The 15,437-nt window shown below is 37.0% G+C and overlaps 1 protein-coding gene across 1 annotated transcript in view; it reads left to right on the forward strand.

The window, feature by feature from the left end:
• Positions 1 to 14,664, forward strand: part of myo5c (myosin VC) — a 24,929-nt gene extending 10,265 nt beyond the window's left edge. The window contains exons 18-39 of the mRNA XM_082159895.1: positions 982 to 1,183; positions 1,261 to 1,407; positions 3,018 to 3,182; positions 3,265 to 3,358; positions 3,431 to 3,494; positions 3,764 to 3,944; positions 4,810 to 4,903; positions 4,988 to 5,051; positions 5,129 to 5,206; positions 5,378 to 5,558; positions 5,951 to 6,044; positions 7,358 to 7,421; positions 7,516 to 7,684; positions 7,967 to 8,051; positions 8,130 to 8,228; positions 8,309 to 8,463; positions 9,187 to 9,276; positions 10,523 to 10,673; positions 10,761 to 11,064; positions 12,212 to 12,386; positions 12,524 to 12,604; positions 14,032 to 14,664. Of these exons, the coding sequence (XP_082016021.1) occupies positions 982 to 1,183; positions 1,261 to 1,407; positions 3,018 to 3,182; positions 3,265 to 3,358; positions 3,431 to 3,494; positions 3,764 to 3,944; positions 4,810 to 4,903; positions 4,988 to 5,051; positions 5,129 to 5,206; positions 5,378 to 5,558; positions 5,951 to 6,044; positions 7,358 to 7,421; positions 7,516 to 7,684; positions 7,967 to 8,051; positions 8,130 to 8,228; positions 8,309 to 8,463; positions 9,187 to 9,276; positions 10,523 to 10,673; positions 10,761 to 11,064; positions 12,212 to 12,386; positions 12,524 to 12,604; positions 14,032 to 14,184 (2,890 nt within the window). The 3' untranslated portion in view covers positions 14,185 to 14,664. The remainder of the gene's footprint in view (positions 1 to 981; positions 1,184 to 1,260; positions 1,408 to 3,017; positions 3,183 to 3,264; positions 3,359 to 3,430; positions 3,495 to 3,763; positions 3,945 to 4,809; positions 4,904 to 4,987; positions 5,052 to 5,128; positions 5,207 to 5,377; positions 5,559 to 5,950; positions 6,045 to 7,357; positions 7,422 to 7,515; positions 7,685 to 7,966; positions 8,052 to 8,129; positions 8,229 to 8,308; positions 8,464 to 9,186; positions 9,277 to 10,522; positions 10,674 to 10,760; positions 11,065 to 12,211; positions 12,387 to 12,523; positions 12,605 to 14,031) is intronic.
• Positions 14,665 to 15,437: the final 773 nt, after the last annotated feature.

Below are 15,437 nucleotides of genomic sequence, written 5' to 3' on the forward strand. Positions count from 1 at the left end.
GTGATGAAAAGCTGAATTTACTCCAGTCTTCAGTGTCACATGATCCTTCAGAAATCATTCTTAATATGCTGATTTGCTGCTCAAGTAACATTTCAGATTATTATCAATGTTGAAAACAGTTGTGCTGCTTCATATTTTTGTGGAAAATATATATTTTTTTGGATTCTTTGATGAATTTAATTTTTTTGGAACTCTTCAAAATTCTTTGATGAATTTTGTTCAAAAGAACAGCATTTATTTGAAATAGAAATCTTTTGAAACATTATAAATGTCTTTACTGTCACTTTTGATCAATTTAATGCTTCCTTAATGAATAAAAGTATTCATTTATAGGTATTAACAACATCTTACTGACCCTAAACATTAGTAAACTGTGTAAACTGATTTTTTTTGACACACCCCCTACTGCTGATTGGCCTAATCTCTCCTCCCCCATCATGAGAGGACACGCCCCCTACTGCTAATTGGCTCACTCTCCTCCCTCATGAGTGGACACGCCCCCTACTGCTAATTGGCTCACTCTCCTCCCTCATAATGAGTGGACACGCCCCCTATTGCTGATTGGCTCACTCTCCTCCCTCATAATGAGTGGACACGCCCCCTACTGCTGATTGGCCTACTCTCTCCTCCCCTATCCTGAGTGGACACGCCCCCTACTGCTAATTGGCTCACTCTCCTCCCTCATAATGAGTGGACACGCCCCCTGCGACTAATTGGCTCTCTATCTCTCCTCCCCCATCAAGAGTGGACACACCCCCTACTGCTGATTGGTTACAAGTGTGTTGTGGTGCTCAGACCAAACCACTTTCAACAGCATTTCTCAGAAATCGCTTCCTGCACCTTTAAACTGTTATTCACTTGTTCACACTTGTTTTCAGTTCAAAAGGCGCTTATAGACGTGTCAAGTTGATGTGTGGCAACTGACATTGATCTGTTATATTGTTTAATTTTCTATACATAGACAACTAAAAAATAGCACAGAACTTTCCATAATATATGCTACTTTTTCTATCTCAGACGCACGGTGACAGCTCTGGCGCTGAAGCAGGGCTGGGCCGCTGTGGTGATTCAGACACACTGTCGTGGGTATCTGGTGCGGAAGATTTACCAGCTCGTCCTGAGGGCTGCAGTCATCATACAGGCCTACACCAGAGGATGGATGGCCCGCAAACGCTACAGAAAGGCAAAGCAACCAGTCTCATCGTTTGTCATTTTGTTGAAGTGTTTGATCACAAGTTTGATCATGTCTCCTTCTTATAGATGGTGGCGGAGCACAAGGCTCTGGTTCTGCAGAAGTACGCTCGAGCTTGGCTGGTGCGCCGGCGATTTCAAACAATGCGACGGCTGGTCATCAACGTTCAGCTTTCCTACAGAGTCCAGCAGCTGCGCAAGAAAGTGGAAGAGCAGGTACGATCAGACAACCTAGAGAACGTTATTGATCAAGGATGCTTGTTCATATCTCAGATTTGAGTTAAGTATGAACTTTGTCTCAGATGTGTCTCAGAAACGGCTCAGTAGTTAGCGTACAGTAAGTATATAGAGCTATGAAATAAATGTGGAGAGCAGCTCAGATCTCTTGTTGAGAAGTGTTCATATTGAGATCTCCCACTTTGGGATCTTGGCAAATCTGAGCAAAGTTTTACACACTGTTGAGATCTTTTTTGAAACTCTAGAAGAGACATGGGAGATCACTGGGCGACTTAAACCAAAGTCTCTATTTGATCTCTAATCTTATTGCTATTTGTGTCACAGTCTCAGCCGTTATCCTCATCTTTACTCTTCCCAGCCTAAAACGTAACAATATGGGAGAAATAATTGAGATATTAAAGAGATTTTTTTTGTTCATAATGGTATGTTTAAAGCATGTGACTTGCTTCAAAGTAACTTCAAGTAAAGCTTGACGCTGCCAGTGTCACAGGTCTGATTTACAGGGAAAATGCATACTAATATATGATACAATTAAATATAAATATTAGGTCAATTGAAACTTAAAAAACTTGATAAATGTTTAGAAATTAGAAATGTTCCCTTGGCAACTAACTGAAATAAATAAATAATTAGAAGTTGAAGTATTAAATTTACTAAAATGAAAATGACTAACACTATTTAATTCTATTTAATAAATTAAATAGAATTTAAATAGAAGAAATAGGAATATTAAAAAAAAACTATAATGAAAATGACAAAATGACATAAAATTACTAAAACCTAAACTAAAATTAAACAGAAACTGAACATTTAAAAAGAAAATTCAAAATATGAATAATATTTATATTTTATAAATTAGATAAATTATATTAATTTAAATATAAAATTTGCTAAAATGATGAATATTTATATTTTATAAAATAAAATGTAAATAAAAATATGTATTACATTTACTAAAATGAAAATTACTAAAAATGAAATCGATTAAAGCTAAATAGAAATATTGAAAAAAACTATAATGAAAATGACAAAAGGACATAAAATTACTAAAACCTAAACTAAAATTAAACAGACAGTGAAAATATAAAAAGAAAATTCTAACTAATTGTTTTTAAATTAGATAATTTATATTAAATACAAAATTGGCTAAAATGACGAATATTTATATTTTATAAAATAAAATATAAATTAAGTAAATTAAATTATGTAATAAATTGACTAAAATGAAAATTACTAAAAATGAAATCGATATATGCACATAACAAAATTACTAAAACTTAATTTAGTAAGGCATCTAACCAAAATGAATCATTTCAAATTGAAGTATTAAATTTACTCAAATTAAAATGATATACTGAAATAAATTAAAGCTAAATAGAAATATAAAAAAAAAACTAATGAAAATGACAAAAGTACATTACAGAATTACTAAAACTAAAATGAAAAAATTTAATATAAACATAAAAACCAAAATAAATACTAACACTGCTGATCAAATGTACAAATTAAAATAAAGTGTCCGGACTCTTTAAATATGTCATTTTCTGCAGCGTCTCTGAAATACAAACCCTTTCTCTCTCTTCCTCTAGAATAAAGAGAACCGTGGCCTCATGGAGAGACTCGCCAGTTTGTCTAATGCACGAGCTCACGGTCTAGAAAAGATTCAGGCTCTGGAGGTGGAGCTTGGAAAGCTAACCAATGAGATGGCAGCTTTAGAGGAGAGGGCGAGAACAAACTCAGAAGAGACCAATCAGGTAACAGACACACTGATTTGTACAATATCTTTGTAACATTGAATATAATTATGAGGGTTTTCACTTTGTTCTCTTCTCTAAGGCGATCGTTCTGCTTCAGAATGATAAAGAGAAACTGGTTCAGGTGAATAAAGCTTTGGAGCAGAAACTGAAAGAGACGACACTGCAGATGCAAGGTGAAGAGTGAGCTGTCCAACCGTGATAATGAAGAGTATGTGAGTGTAACTAACAAAACATTTGTTTTCCAGATCAATTTGAGGATGTAAAGAGAAAGCTGATGGAAGATCTGGAAAGAGAGGAGAGGTTTAGAAAGTAAGAACACTTTTTTTAAAAGGGATAGTTCCCCCAAAAATCATTTACTCGCTCTTGTCTCGTTCCAAAGCACTTTTGAGTTCATTTCCTCAGTGAAACTCAAAGTTGCTCATGCACACGCTCAAAAAAACACCATAGAAATGGTCCAAAAGTGGGCGTCTGAAGCTACATGCTAACTTTGTGAGGAACAGACCCAACTTTGAGTTGTTGGCTTTCAATCAGACGTTTGTCTAAACGCGTTTGTCCAAATCCATCCTCTGATCTGTCAGGGTGGCGGAGCACAACAGTGAACTCCAGAAGGAAGACTCGGATAAAGAGATCGTAGCACTGAAAGAGGAAAGCCGTAGACTGAGAGAGGAGCGAATCAGACTCCAGACGCAAGTGGAGGACGACATGAAGGTCAACGCAGAACTGCAGGAACAACTGCTGCAACTCACCAAACACGTCAAGGTCAATCACAACTCCAGCTCTTCCTTTCTCTTTTTCTTACATTTCTTAAAGAACAGGTACAAATGGCTGTTTTATTACAGTGCTTCCCAAGGCGTTTACAGCAAACCGAAGCCTAATATTGATGATTGAGGATGAAACCTGCAAATATAAAACATAATTGACTAATCAAATGTGCGTGGAAATATACAAATAATTGATTCAATGCCCAGCAATGCTAAAATAATACAATATAAATGAAATGGTTGGGGAACTGTTAATGTAAATGTTGGATTGCAAAATTGAAAGCTTTTACTTTGTATTTTAATTGTTTTTTAATTCCAATCATTATCTAAGTTTTTTTTTAGTTCTTCATAGTTTTTTTATTATTATTTAATTCATTGTATATCTCCTTATATTTTTTGATATTGAATATTATTGAATATTTTATTATTTACAAATATTATACAGTATACAACATTTACATTTGATTATTTATATATTTGCATATTTATTTGTATCTTATTTATCGTTTTTTCAGATTTTGTCCTAAATAGCCTGAGACTTGAACTTCTCTAAAACTTTCTTCTTTTCCTGATTTTGAAGCACTAGTTTTCCTTTCTGCAAAGGCAAATCTAGTGTTAACCAAGGATGATAACTATAAAGTTTTCTTCCAGCTGATAAATTATAAAAAATATTGACAGCCAATCAGAATCCACCTGACTTTAAATAGATAATATAGTTATAGTTATTGTTATAGTTGTCTTTATAGTTACTGTTCTTGGTGTAAGAAGGCCTTTATACAGTGTTATTAATATGGACATGAACGTATAGGGTTTTTCTCTGTCAGTCACACACACAATGACTCTGTTTTTTGTGACATTTGAAGGTCATACCGGATTTACGGAAAGAAATCAACAGCCTGCAGATGCAACGAGCTGAAGCTGATAAAACCAAGAGAGCTCAAAGTCTTCAAGCCAGAGGTATAAAACATTCTATAAAGCAATGAACAATACATGTAAAACTATAAAACACAGAGCTGTCTTTATCCATTGTTATGCCCTCAGCTAAGATGAGTTTCATCATGAGGCAGCTGCTCGGTAACTCCGCAGAGGAGGATCTCATCCAGAGGTGCGTCAGAGTATTGGGATCGTCAGCGCTGATTGTTATCTGGATTAGCTTGATTCAGATTGTCTCTTTTACTCCAGGCTGAATAAAGAAGCCTCAGATAATGATGATGGAGCTGATCTTCTCACTGCTTTTGACGGCGTGGAGAAAGCTGCAAAGTATGACCTCTAAAGGTTTTCAGTTTAATCAAAAGTGTTTGTTTTCGCATCCCAAAAAATAAAAAAAATTTTGCTTAAAGAAAAGTAAATATGTTTTTACAACTATTTCATTTATTTATAAATATATATATTATACATCAGATTAGCAAATTGACTGTCCTTCTTTCTCAGGGTGATGGAAACTCAGCTTCGGGAGCAGAAAGAGGCTTATGAGAGTCAACTGGAAGCTCTGGTCTTCAAAAACGAACATTTAAACAGAGAGAACGAGCAGCATAAAGCTCTCTTTCAGGAGAAAAGTAGCGTCAACCAAAGCATCGGGCAGGAAGTGGCCCGCCTCGCCGCTGAGAACATGGTGGAGTGTATTTATGTAGCTTCTCTTTATGTTTAGTGTCATAGTGTAACCCTTAAAAATAACTATTGTTCTTAAATGTTTAATAACTTTAATAACCGCTAATCCAATCTGTATGTTTTAAAAATTCTTGTAAAGAGGAGATTCTCGGCTTTTCTGTGGTATTGCGTTTGTCTCAGTTGGACATTCAGAGGCTCCGTAGTGAACGTGATTGCATCATCAAGTTTTGATCAGCATTGATTCGTCAAAGAAACCCATGCGGTTTGTTCCTCTGAGCCAAACAGGAATGATTGTTGATGCTTAGTCCCACCTCACTCCCCAGATTGGTTGAAACTATCATCTACTCAACCAATAAACATAGTCACCTGGTGATGATGGTGAGTTCCTGTGTGCAGGTGATTCCAGAACTGAAGCAGCAGGTGTCGGAACTGAACCGCCACAAACACGAGCTTGAGACCCAGTTACAAGATCAGAGCGCTGAGATGAGCGGTGAGCCAACCACATGTTAAATAGACTAGGTTTTATGCATGCGAAAAGATATTTTGGGACAGATCTGGACAGCAGGATATGATGTTACACAATTTTTGTGTGCATAAGACATAAGTGCCCCTATTATGTTTTTTCGAATATTACATTTCATGTAGTGTGATATAGCTGTTTGTGAATGTAAAAGGTCTGCAAAGTTTCAAAGACCAAAGTGCAGATAAATGGAGTTATTGTGTCCTAAAAGAAAGAACCGATTCTGAACTGCCTGAAACGAGTCGTCAGTGATTCCAGTCTTACTTCCTGCACAAACCTACGTAGGTTTGAAAAACATTTGCATAATGCCTAGACCAAATGAGTAGACCAATCACAACAGACTGAGCCATCTGACCAATCAGAGCAGAGTAGACCAATCACAACAGACTGAGCCATCTGACCAATCAGAGTAGATCAATCACAACAGACTGTGCCATCTGACCAATCAGAGCTGAGTAGACCAATCACAACAGACTGTGCCATCTGACCAATCAGAGCAGAGTAGACCAATCACAACAGACTGTGCCATCTGACCAATCAGAGCAGAGTAGATCAATCACAACAGACTGTGCCATCTGACCAATCAGAGCTGAGTAGACCAATCACAACAGACTGTGCCATCTGACCAATCAGAGCAGAGTAGATCAATCACAACAGACTGTGCCATCTGACCAATCAGAGCAGAGTAGACCAATCACAACAGACTGTGCCATCTGACCAATCAGAGCCGAGTACACCAATCACAACAGACTGTGCCATCTGACCAATCAGAGCTGAGTAGACCAATCACAACAGACTGTGCCATCTGACCAATCAGAGCAGAGTAGATCAATCACAACAGACTGTGCCATCTGACCAATCAGAGCAGAGTAGATCAATCACAACAGACTGTGCCATCTGACCAATCAGAGCCGAGTACACCAATCACAACAGACTGGGCCATCTGACCAATCAGAGCCGAGTACACCAATCACAACAGACTGGGCCATCTGACCAATCAGAGCAGAGTAGACCAATCACAACAGACTGGGCCATCTGACCAATCAGAGCAGAGTAGACCAATCACAACAGACTGGGCCATCTGACCAATCAGAGCAGAGTAGACCAATCACAACAGACTGTGCCATCTGACCAATCAGAGCAGAGTAGACCAATCACAACAGACTGGGCCATCTGACCAATCACAACAGACTGTGCTATCTGTTTATTCAGTTGTGGTAAGCCTAAATATGTAAATGTTTTATCTGTTGGCACTTCTTTACAACTTAAATGTTATGTTGCAGCAAAAATAAAGGAGTTATCAAAAGAGATTCAGCACACTGTCGAAGAGGAGCAATCACAGCGCAGGTGAGGCGTTTATAACCCTCAAAGTTCAAACTATATTTACACTACAGACTGTGGCACAAGGCTGAAGGAGCAGGTGTTGTGCTTCTGTTCGTAGGCACCTGGAGGAGAAGCTTACAGAGAGCGAGAGAAGAAGAGAAGAGATGGAGGGACAGATGGCTGACCTCCAGGAGGAGAACCAGCAGCTACAGAAAGCTCTGCTCTCAGAGAGCGAAGCCAAGAACAAACTCCGACAGGAGACGTCACGCCTCACAGCTGAGAATATGGTGTGTGTGGAAGGTCACGCTCATGATTGCTTTTGTGCTTATATGCTTTCATTTAGCTTTTTTTTTTTTTTACCAAAGCATACATGCATAACGTATATAATTTATGCATTATTTATTATGTATTTATTTATTTATCTATTTATCTATTTATCTATTGAATTTAGACTGTTAGTGGCACCAAAATCTGTGTCCTCCTGAAGGACATTTAGGTATTTTGCGGACCAAAAAGTCGATCTCTTAATCTTAATCTAATGTGTTAAGATGATTTTCTTCTTGTTTCAGGACTTCGAGGAGCAGTCAGACATGAAGGACAGATTGATAAAACGACTTCAAGACCAAATCAAAGCTCTTCAAACACATGTGACGGGTAAAACTCTCTTCATTTACCTGATTTCTCGTTCAGTCAATCCGGTCTCATCCTCTGCATGTTTCACATTCTCATCAGCCAATCAGAAAGCAGTACCGGCCGTGCCCAAAGAGTACCTGGGCATGTTGGAGTACAAGAAGGAGGATGAAAGCAGGCTGATCCGGACGCTCATACTCGGTAAATCTATATTGTGAAGCCTGTGTACCGGTAAGTTCAAATCATAACTCATAACTTAATCAGTGGTTTGTAATCTGCAGAGCTGAAACCTCGCGGTGTGGGTGTGCAAATGATCCCTGGTCTGGCTGCACATCTCCTCTTCATGTGTGTGAGACACTCAGATTACCTCAACGATGGAAACAAGCTCAAGTCCCTCATGCACGGCATCATTACAGCCATAAAAGAGGTCATCACGGTAAGGGGCTTTTTTTTTTTTTTACTTTAGGATGAAGAATGAACTACTTCTAACACACGCTGCATTATGTCTTAATTTGGAGCAAACTAATGCAATTCAAACAAAACTGGCATGACCAAAATAGATGACCATATCATTAAACTAGCAGCTTGCATGTATTCTGCCTCGGTTAAACACTCTTCAGAATCCTCTGACATGTCGCTTGAGTTTCCTTAACCCTTTGATGCGCAAGCTATGGAAACCCCTTCTAATGCACAACATGGGTCTAAAAAGACCCGTATTCATTTCCTATGTTAATTCATGCATGGCTGGACTTTATTTTTTATTTTTATCTTTTGAGATCAATTTATTTAAGCATTTGATATTCCATGATCTATAAATTCCATGATTTATAAATATAAAAAATTTCTTGTTTTCAATTACCAAAAATTATTTAAATGTTTTCTAGGTTTTGTGTTACTATATCAAATTTACTTATCAAGCATGATAAAACAGAATAAAGACAACATTTTGTCAAATTAATAATTTTAGCAGTCATTTAGACAACACATTTAACACTTGAAATGTTTATTTGCCACTTTGTCTCACATAGCATTCACATATCACAGATAACTGATAACACTGAAATTGAACTGTGTAATTGTACGTTCACACCGCTGCCGGCGAGAGCGGCAAAATTCGCATCATCAAAATTGATGATTATGATGATGACTATGATTTCAGGGCAACCAGGAGAATTTTGAAGTTCTGTCCTTCTGGCTCTCCAACACATATCACTTCCTCAACTGTCTCAAACAGTACAGCGGGGACGAGGTAAAGCCGCTTTCTGTGTCTTTCTCCGTCACTATTAAAGACCCATTAAAATGTACATTCAATAGATACATTTAACTCTTCAATAGAGTATTGAGATATTTAATGTCTGTTTTACTGCATTTATTGCATTGTATTATCTCTGTAGTTTCTGTATTTTACTTCCATTTCTTGTTTTGTAGCACTTTGGGTGTGAGAAAAGCACTTTATAAATACAATCAGGGCTTGACATTAACACCCACCAAACCTCCAAATGTGTGTGTATTTCAGCAGTGGTGTGTATCACAGTCACTCCTACTAGAAACTTTGATGGATTGAATTGTATATATAATATATACGTTTTTTAATTGTAGTCTTTTAAAAATACATCTGAAATAGTAAAGTAGGTGCAATGTAGTTTTGTCAAAAATATAGATTTTTCGATACATATCGATACTGAAATATATGAAATGCATCAAATACTCATTTTCCACAGAATAGATGCAGGATACGAGCTGCTCTTTCTATCTCTCTCTCTCTCTCTCTTTCTCATCTCTCTCTCTCTCTCATCTCTCCGACAGCGAGTGACACACAAACCCGCCTCTCCTCACTCACTCGTTTCATTTCCCCCGGATGAATATTGCTACTGTTACAGGGCTTGGATTTCGACGTGGAATTGCGCGTATTGCAAATAATTTGACTCATTCCCGCAGATTTTGTGCTCTCACACCTAAAGTGCGGCATGTAAAGCTGCCTCTTAGCACAATTTTTTTTTTTTTTTGCTGCTTATTGCGCTGAAACAATCAAATACACAAAAAATTATGTCAGAAATGCTGATCTTGCCGAGTATTCATGTAAACAGTCAGTTACTGTATGTATGAATACTGTATGTTTTAAGTGAACGTAAATAGTTGAGAAAGAAAACGCTTGTGTAACAGTGTAATGGATCTGTGCATCAGGTCTTAAAGTGACAGCAGCCTAATAAACCTGCTGCCAAATAATAAGAAAATATAAAAATATATATATAAATGGCAGTTTTTCCCCATGGTATCAATGTCAAAATTGTGGCCAGTGAAAATGCTGAGTGGCTAGTAAGTTTGGAAAAACCACTAGCCACAGTGGTTGGTGAGCAAAAAAGTTCATGTCAAGCCCTAAATACAATGTATTATTATTAATACATCAACACATAATTTCAAAGGGTCTAAGATATCTTATTTATATAATGCCTGAAACCAACCAATGAGATTCCTTGATTTCCCTTCATCAACAGGAGTTCATGAAGCACAACACGCCTCGTCAGAACAAGAACTGCCTGAAGAACTTCGACCTGTCAGAGCACCGGCAGATTCTCAGCGACCTCGCCATCAACATCTACCACCAGTTCATCAGCGTGATGGAGGACGCGCTCTTTCCCATGATCGGTATGGAAATATAGTTGATACGTTAGCGTTGACATAATGCAGATTTCTTTGGTCCATCTTGTAAAACAATCCCCTCTCTCTGTCCAGTCCCCGGGATGCTGGAGCACGAAAGCCTCCAGGGAATCTCCAGCATGAAGCCCACCGGTGTCCGCAAGCGCTCGAATAGCGTGTACGAGGACGGCGGGGACCTCAGCGGGACCGAGGCGTTCAGCGTGAGCTCGATCCTGCAGCAGCTCGGCTCGTTCCACACCAGCATGGCTCAGCAGGGCATGGAGACGCAGCTGCAGGGTCAGGTCATAAGACAGCTCTTCTACCTCATCGGATCCACCTCAGTGAACAGCATTCTGCTCCGCAAGGACCTGTGCTCCTGCCGTAAGGGCATGCAGATCAGGTGTGTGTGTGTGTGTGTGTGTGTATGCGCTACTTTTATTCAGCGAGGATGCGTTAAATTGATCAAAGTGACACTGAAGACATTTAGAATGTTCTAAAAGATTCAAATTCAGTTTCAAATAAATGCTTTCTATTCATCAAAGAATCCTGAAAAAATGTATCATGGTTTCAACAAACATGAAGCAGCACAACTGTTTTTAACATTGATAATCATCAGAAATGTTCCTTGAGCATCAAATCATCATATTAGAATGATTTCTGAAGGACTGAAGTAATGATGCTGACAATCAGGGTTATTATAGTTAACTAAAACAATAAAAAACATAAAATGTTTAAAAATAAATGTAAGAATAAAGAATAATAAAAAATTTTTTACTGAAATTAAATATTTATTTTTTTATATATTTTAAATTAAATTAAATAATAAAATTTATTTTCAAGGTAAAATTTCTCATTTTAATGTAGTTTAACTTGATGTACTAAAATAACTAAAACTAAAGCTAAAATAAAAGTAAAAAAATTAATAAAAAACCATTAACATGTCAAAAACACAACAGAGTTACTAAAACTTTAACTAAAATGAAAATGGAATATATACATAAAAATATTAATAAAATATTCAAATATAAAACAGTTATTTTAAATTGGAATAATATTTCACAATATTACTGTTTTTACTGTATTTTTGATCAAATGAATAAAGCCTTGGTGTTTTATTTCAAAAACTTCCAAAAATCTTACCAACCCCACATATTTGAACACTAGTGAATACTGTATATTGCATATAATAAACTGCTCATGACTTCAATATGTTGCATGATATTATTATATTTTAATTAGTTTCCAGTATGTTGCATATTTAGATTTTTATAGAGTTTGCATTAAAATTTCTTAACTTGGCAGAACGACTCACTGTTCTGCCAAGTTAAGAAATTTTAATGCAAACTCTAATTAAAATCTAAATATGCAAGAGATTAAGACAACAAACTAAGAAAGAGATTTCAGTGGATGTCATTTCCTGTATGACTTTATTCATCACACAGGAAATGAAGTTGAGATCTACAGCACTAATAGTACGGGTAGGATGGTAGTTTGCCTTTCTGAACGTCCTGAGAAATAGAGTTTAATGGAGCATCTTTCTTTTACAGGTGTAACATCAGTTACCTGGAGGAGTGGCTGCGAGAGAAGGGTCTGCAGGGCAGCTGTGCCATGGAAACGCTGGGGCCGCTGTCTCAGGTCGCCTGGCTTCTTCAGGTCAACAAGACCACCGATGAAGACGCAGCCGAGATCAAGCAGAGATGCTCCGAGCTCTCGTCCGTGCAGGTGCCGCTTTACACAAGCCGTTTGGCCACTAATTCACTTTAGAGGAGCTTAAATTGTGCCAACATGCTCGTAGAATGTCAATTCTTTGTGTTCGTTTATAAAAACCTTCAGAGTCTGGTTGTGTTGTGGTTTTGTAGATTGTGAAAATCCTAAACTCCTACACACCCATTGATGATTTCGAAAAGCGAGTGGCTCCGTCCTTTGTCCGCAAAGTGCAGGTAAGATTTTTTTTTTCTTTTAGGATTAAAAGGATTAAAAATAGAGTAAAAATTGTGCAATAATATTTCAGTTTTAAATAACTGTTTTCTATTTGAATATTTGTTTAAATGTTATTTATTTCTGTGATGCAAAGCTGAATTTACTCCAGTCTTCAGTGTCACATGATCCTTCAGAAATCACTCTAATATGATTCGCTGCTCAAGACACATTTCTAATTGTTATCAATGTTATAAACAGTTGTGATGCTTCATATTTTGGGGGAAACTATGAAACATGCTTTCTTTGATGAATAGAAAGCATCATTTACAGCATTTATTTAAAATATAAATCATTTGTAACATTATGAATGTCTTTAGTGTCACTTTTGATCAATTTAATGCATCTTTGCTGAATAAAAGTATTATTTCTTTTAAAAGCTTTTTTGAACAGTAGTATAAAGGTAAATGATCACAAATCAATCGAGCGCAACAGTCAGGTTCAGGAAGTAAAAATACAAGGAAATTGATTTTGAAAGATAACTTATAAACCTTTAGAGTCAGCTTTTCTGTGAGCTATGAGGTTGTTAATGTTTATTTCAGCCTATTTTTAAAGTTATCATATTTAACAGCAGAATTACTAGTGGAAAAACTACATTGCGCATGATGCTGTGCAGAAATTCCACCAATCAGTGATTAGAAAAAAAGTAACACGCACCTAAATTGCTCTTTAGCTCCACCCACTCACATTAATCACTGCGAATGTGATCGAGTATATGTATATATGAAGAGTTCAGATGCAAAAGCCTCTAAATGCCATCTGAAATTTTCTTATAGAATGATCATTTTTATCAAGCTTGTATATTTAAATTCAATAATTTCACTTAAATGGCAATGAAGATTACCTATTAATTGTCATTTAAGTGAAATTACTGGACTTAAATACACAAGCTTGATAAAAATTATCATTCTAGAAGAAAATTTCAGATGGCATTTAGAGGCTTTTGCATCTGAACTCTTCATATATAAACATATTTTGCAATAAACTTAAAATATATTGTTTTTATATAGATAATCAACATTTGTACATGAGAAGTTTAATATTTCTCCATTGTTTTAAATTAGATAATGCTGTTTGCAATGCTTCATGGGATTGTAGTTCTTTCCCTCACTGAAACGGTGAAGTACACAGTCTTGTCCTTTGTCATTTTGTCCACTTTTCAAATACTTTTTAGCTTCAAATCAAAGTTTGTAATGTTGTGATTCACCTCGTTGCTGATTGGCTTGGTTCATGGCTGATAACACTTTTTTAAAATCCCTATGGGAAAAAATACTTCTGGAACCAGCGCTGCTGAAAAAGGGGGCGGAGCTAATGCACTCTATTGTAGTATTGAGCATCAAGCATCACCTAGACTTCTGATTGGCCTTTGTTTTTGTCTCCATGGCAACAGGCATTGCTGCAGGAGCGCGAGGGCTCGTCTCAGCTCATGATGGATTCACAGTATCGTTTCCAGGTCACCTTTCCCTTTTGCTCCTCGCCACAAGCACTGGAACTCCTACAGGTGCCCAGCAGCCTCCGTCTGGGCTTCGCCACTCGTATTTGACCTTTAACCTCTGACCTTTGTGATATCAGAACCAGGGGCCAGCTGCATAAAATGTTCAGACATCTACATTTTCTTCTGTAAGACTATAGTCATAACTTTAATTAAATAGTCAATTACATAAAAATGTAGATTGGTATAATTTGAACCTGAAAAGTAAGACTGATTATCCTAGTCAGACTAGTTCTTAAGACAGCATTACTTATGATCAGGATGTGTCTGACCTGAATGCATTATGAAATAACTGCTAACATTTGTATATTTTAGATTTATTTATAAATATTTTAATCACATGTTCTCTAAATAGTATATTTTAGAATAGCTTTTTACAAGATCAACCATCCACAAACACTGTAACATAGATTTTAATAACCCAACCGACCTCAAATGTTCAGCTCCATTTTGTGAATCCTAAATAATTACTGTCACAAATTGCTCTTCCGTTGAATTTTTTATACACCAGAAATAAATCAATAAACACAACTGCCAAATGAGTCCTTCTTTCTTCTCTCTTCGCCATCCTCCAGAGCTCTCACAATATGCAGTGGAAATGCAATATTTATGATGGTTAACTCTCTGAGGACTAGAGAAGGAAACCCCAAGAACTTACCTAGCAATTAGTAAACCTCACAGGGTGCATTTCACTCATATATATATATGTATGTGTGTGTGTGTGTGTGTGTGTGTGTGTGTGTGTGTGTGTGTGTGTGTGAGAGAGAGTGTGAGTGCATGTCTGTGTGTGTGTGTGTGTGTGTGTGTGTGTGTGTGTGTGTGTGTGTGTGTGTGTGTGTGTGTGTGTGTGTGTGTGTGTGTGTGTGTGTGTGTGTGTGTGTGTGAGAGAGAGTGTGAGTGCATGTCTGTGTGTGTGTGTGTGTGTGTGTGTGTGTGTGTGTGTGTGTGTGTGTGTGTGTGTGTGTGTGTGTGTGTGTGAGAGAGAGAGTGTGAGTGCATGTCTGTGTGTGTGTGTGTGTGTGTGTGTGTGTGTGTGTGTGTGTGTGTGTGTGTGTGTGTGTGTGTGTGTGTGTGTGTGTGTGTGTGTGTGTGTGTGTGTGTGTGTGTGTGTGTATATATACATATACGCACACACACACACACACACACACACATATATATATTTATATATATCACACAAATATAAACAAACTTTTTATGTTAGATGCAATTAATCGATTTGATAGCACAAATATATATATATATATATAACATTAAGACTATTTTTATGATATGCAGTTTTCCCCCATTATTCCTTGCTGTAG

The sequence above is a fragment of the Leuciscus leuciscus genome (genome assembly GCF_965113295.1).
Source record: "Leuciscus leuciscus genome assembly, chromosome: 25".
In the NCBI taxonomy this organism is placed as follows: Eukaryota; Metazoa; Chordata; class Actinopteri; order Cypriniformes; family Leuciscidae; genus Leuciscus; species Leuciscus leuciscus.